The 1,083-nt window shown below is 54.9% G+C and overlaps 1 protein-coding gene across 1 annotated transcript in view; it reads right to left on the minus strand.

Annotated features, from left to right (window-relative positions):
• TUFT1 (tuftelin 1) overlaps positions 1–1,083 on the minus strand; it is an 8,941-nt gene that overhangs the window by 3,911 nt on the left and 3,947 nt on the right. Inside the window, exons 6-8 of the mRNA XM_017728866.1 lie at positions 966–1,081; positions 640–703; positions 415–501 (exon numbers count right to left, since the gene is read on the minus strand). Coding sequence (XP_017584355.1) covers positions 415–501; positions 640–703; positions 966–1,081 — 267 coding nt within the window. The remainder of the gene's footprint in view (positions 1–414; positions 502–639; positions 704–965; positions 1,082–1,083) is intronic.

Raw genomic sequence — 1,083 nt, forward strand, 5'->3', positions numbered from 1 at the left:
CACCCCAGAGTCACCCCAGGGCCACCAGGACCGGTTGGGGCTGCAGGACAGGGTGGGGACAGCGGTGTCACCCTGGGGTGACGCAGCCGGGCCCTGCCCATCCGGGATCCCAAAAAAACAACCGGGAAGGGCCAATTAATCCCAAAAGGGGCCAATTAATCATGGGAGGGGCCAATTAACCCTCCAGACTCTGGAAAACAGCAAAAAATTCCCAAACTGGGACAAAACTCCCTCAAAAAATTCACAAATTCGGGCAAAAATCCCCCCCGTAAAATTCCCAGATTGGGGCAGAATTCCCAAAGTTGGGCAGAATTCCGAGATTGGGGCAGAATTCCCAAACTTGGGCGGAATTCCCAAAGTTGGGCAGAATTCCCAGACTTGGGCAGAATTCCTGGTTCTCGGCGGGGCCGTCACCTCGAAGGTTTTCCTCTCCAGCTGGTGCCGCTTTTCCGCCTCCTGGAGCCTCCGGAGGAGCCTCTGGGCCGCGTCCTCCGCGTCCTCCTGCCGGGAGCGTCCCCAGGGTCCCAAATGCCCCCCCCGGCACGGAGGGCGTGGCCCCCCCCAAAATTCCCAAATCCCACCCCAAAAAATCCCAAAAAAGTCTTTTCCCCCCCTCAAAAATTCCACCGTTTTCCCCACCCAGAGAAGAGAAATTTCTCCCGAAATTCCCATTTTTCCCCGTCCCTCGAAAACCCCTCGGATTCTTCATGAGGGGTCCCAAAAAACCCCAAAATTTTGGGTTTTCCAGGAGGTTGAAAATTCCCAGAATTTGGATTTTTAGATGAAAATGGAGCTGCGCCCATTCCCGACCCATTCCCAAATTAAAACCTGGAATTTCCCTTTGGATCACACCTCGAAATCCGGAGGAAAACACAAAAAATTCCCAAATCGATCCCAAATATTCCCAAAAACCGTGAAGGTTTTGGGTTGGAAAAGGCCTTTTTGAAGCCTTTTTTCACCCAGACCTGAATCCCATCCCCGAAAATTCCGGAATTTTCGGCTCCCTACCGGATCCTCCCGGGATTCCGCCCGGAGCCGCTCGGGGCAGGGGGCGGCCCCGGTTCCGCTCTCCCCGCCCCCCCT

The sequence above is a fragment of the Corvus brachyrhynchos genome, unplaced genomic scaffold (assembly GCF_000691975.1).
Source record: "Corvus brachyrhynchos isolate BGI_N302 unplaced genomic scaffold, ASM69197v1 scaffold443, whole genome shotgun sequence".
In the NCBI taxonomy this organism is placed as follows: domain Eukaryota; kingdom Metazoa; phylum Chordata; class Aves; order Passeriformes; family Corvidae; genus Corvus; species Corvus brachyrhynchos.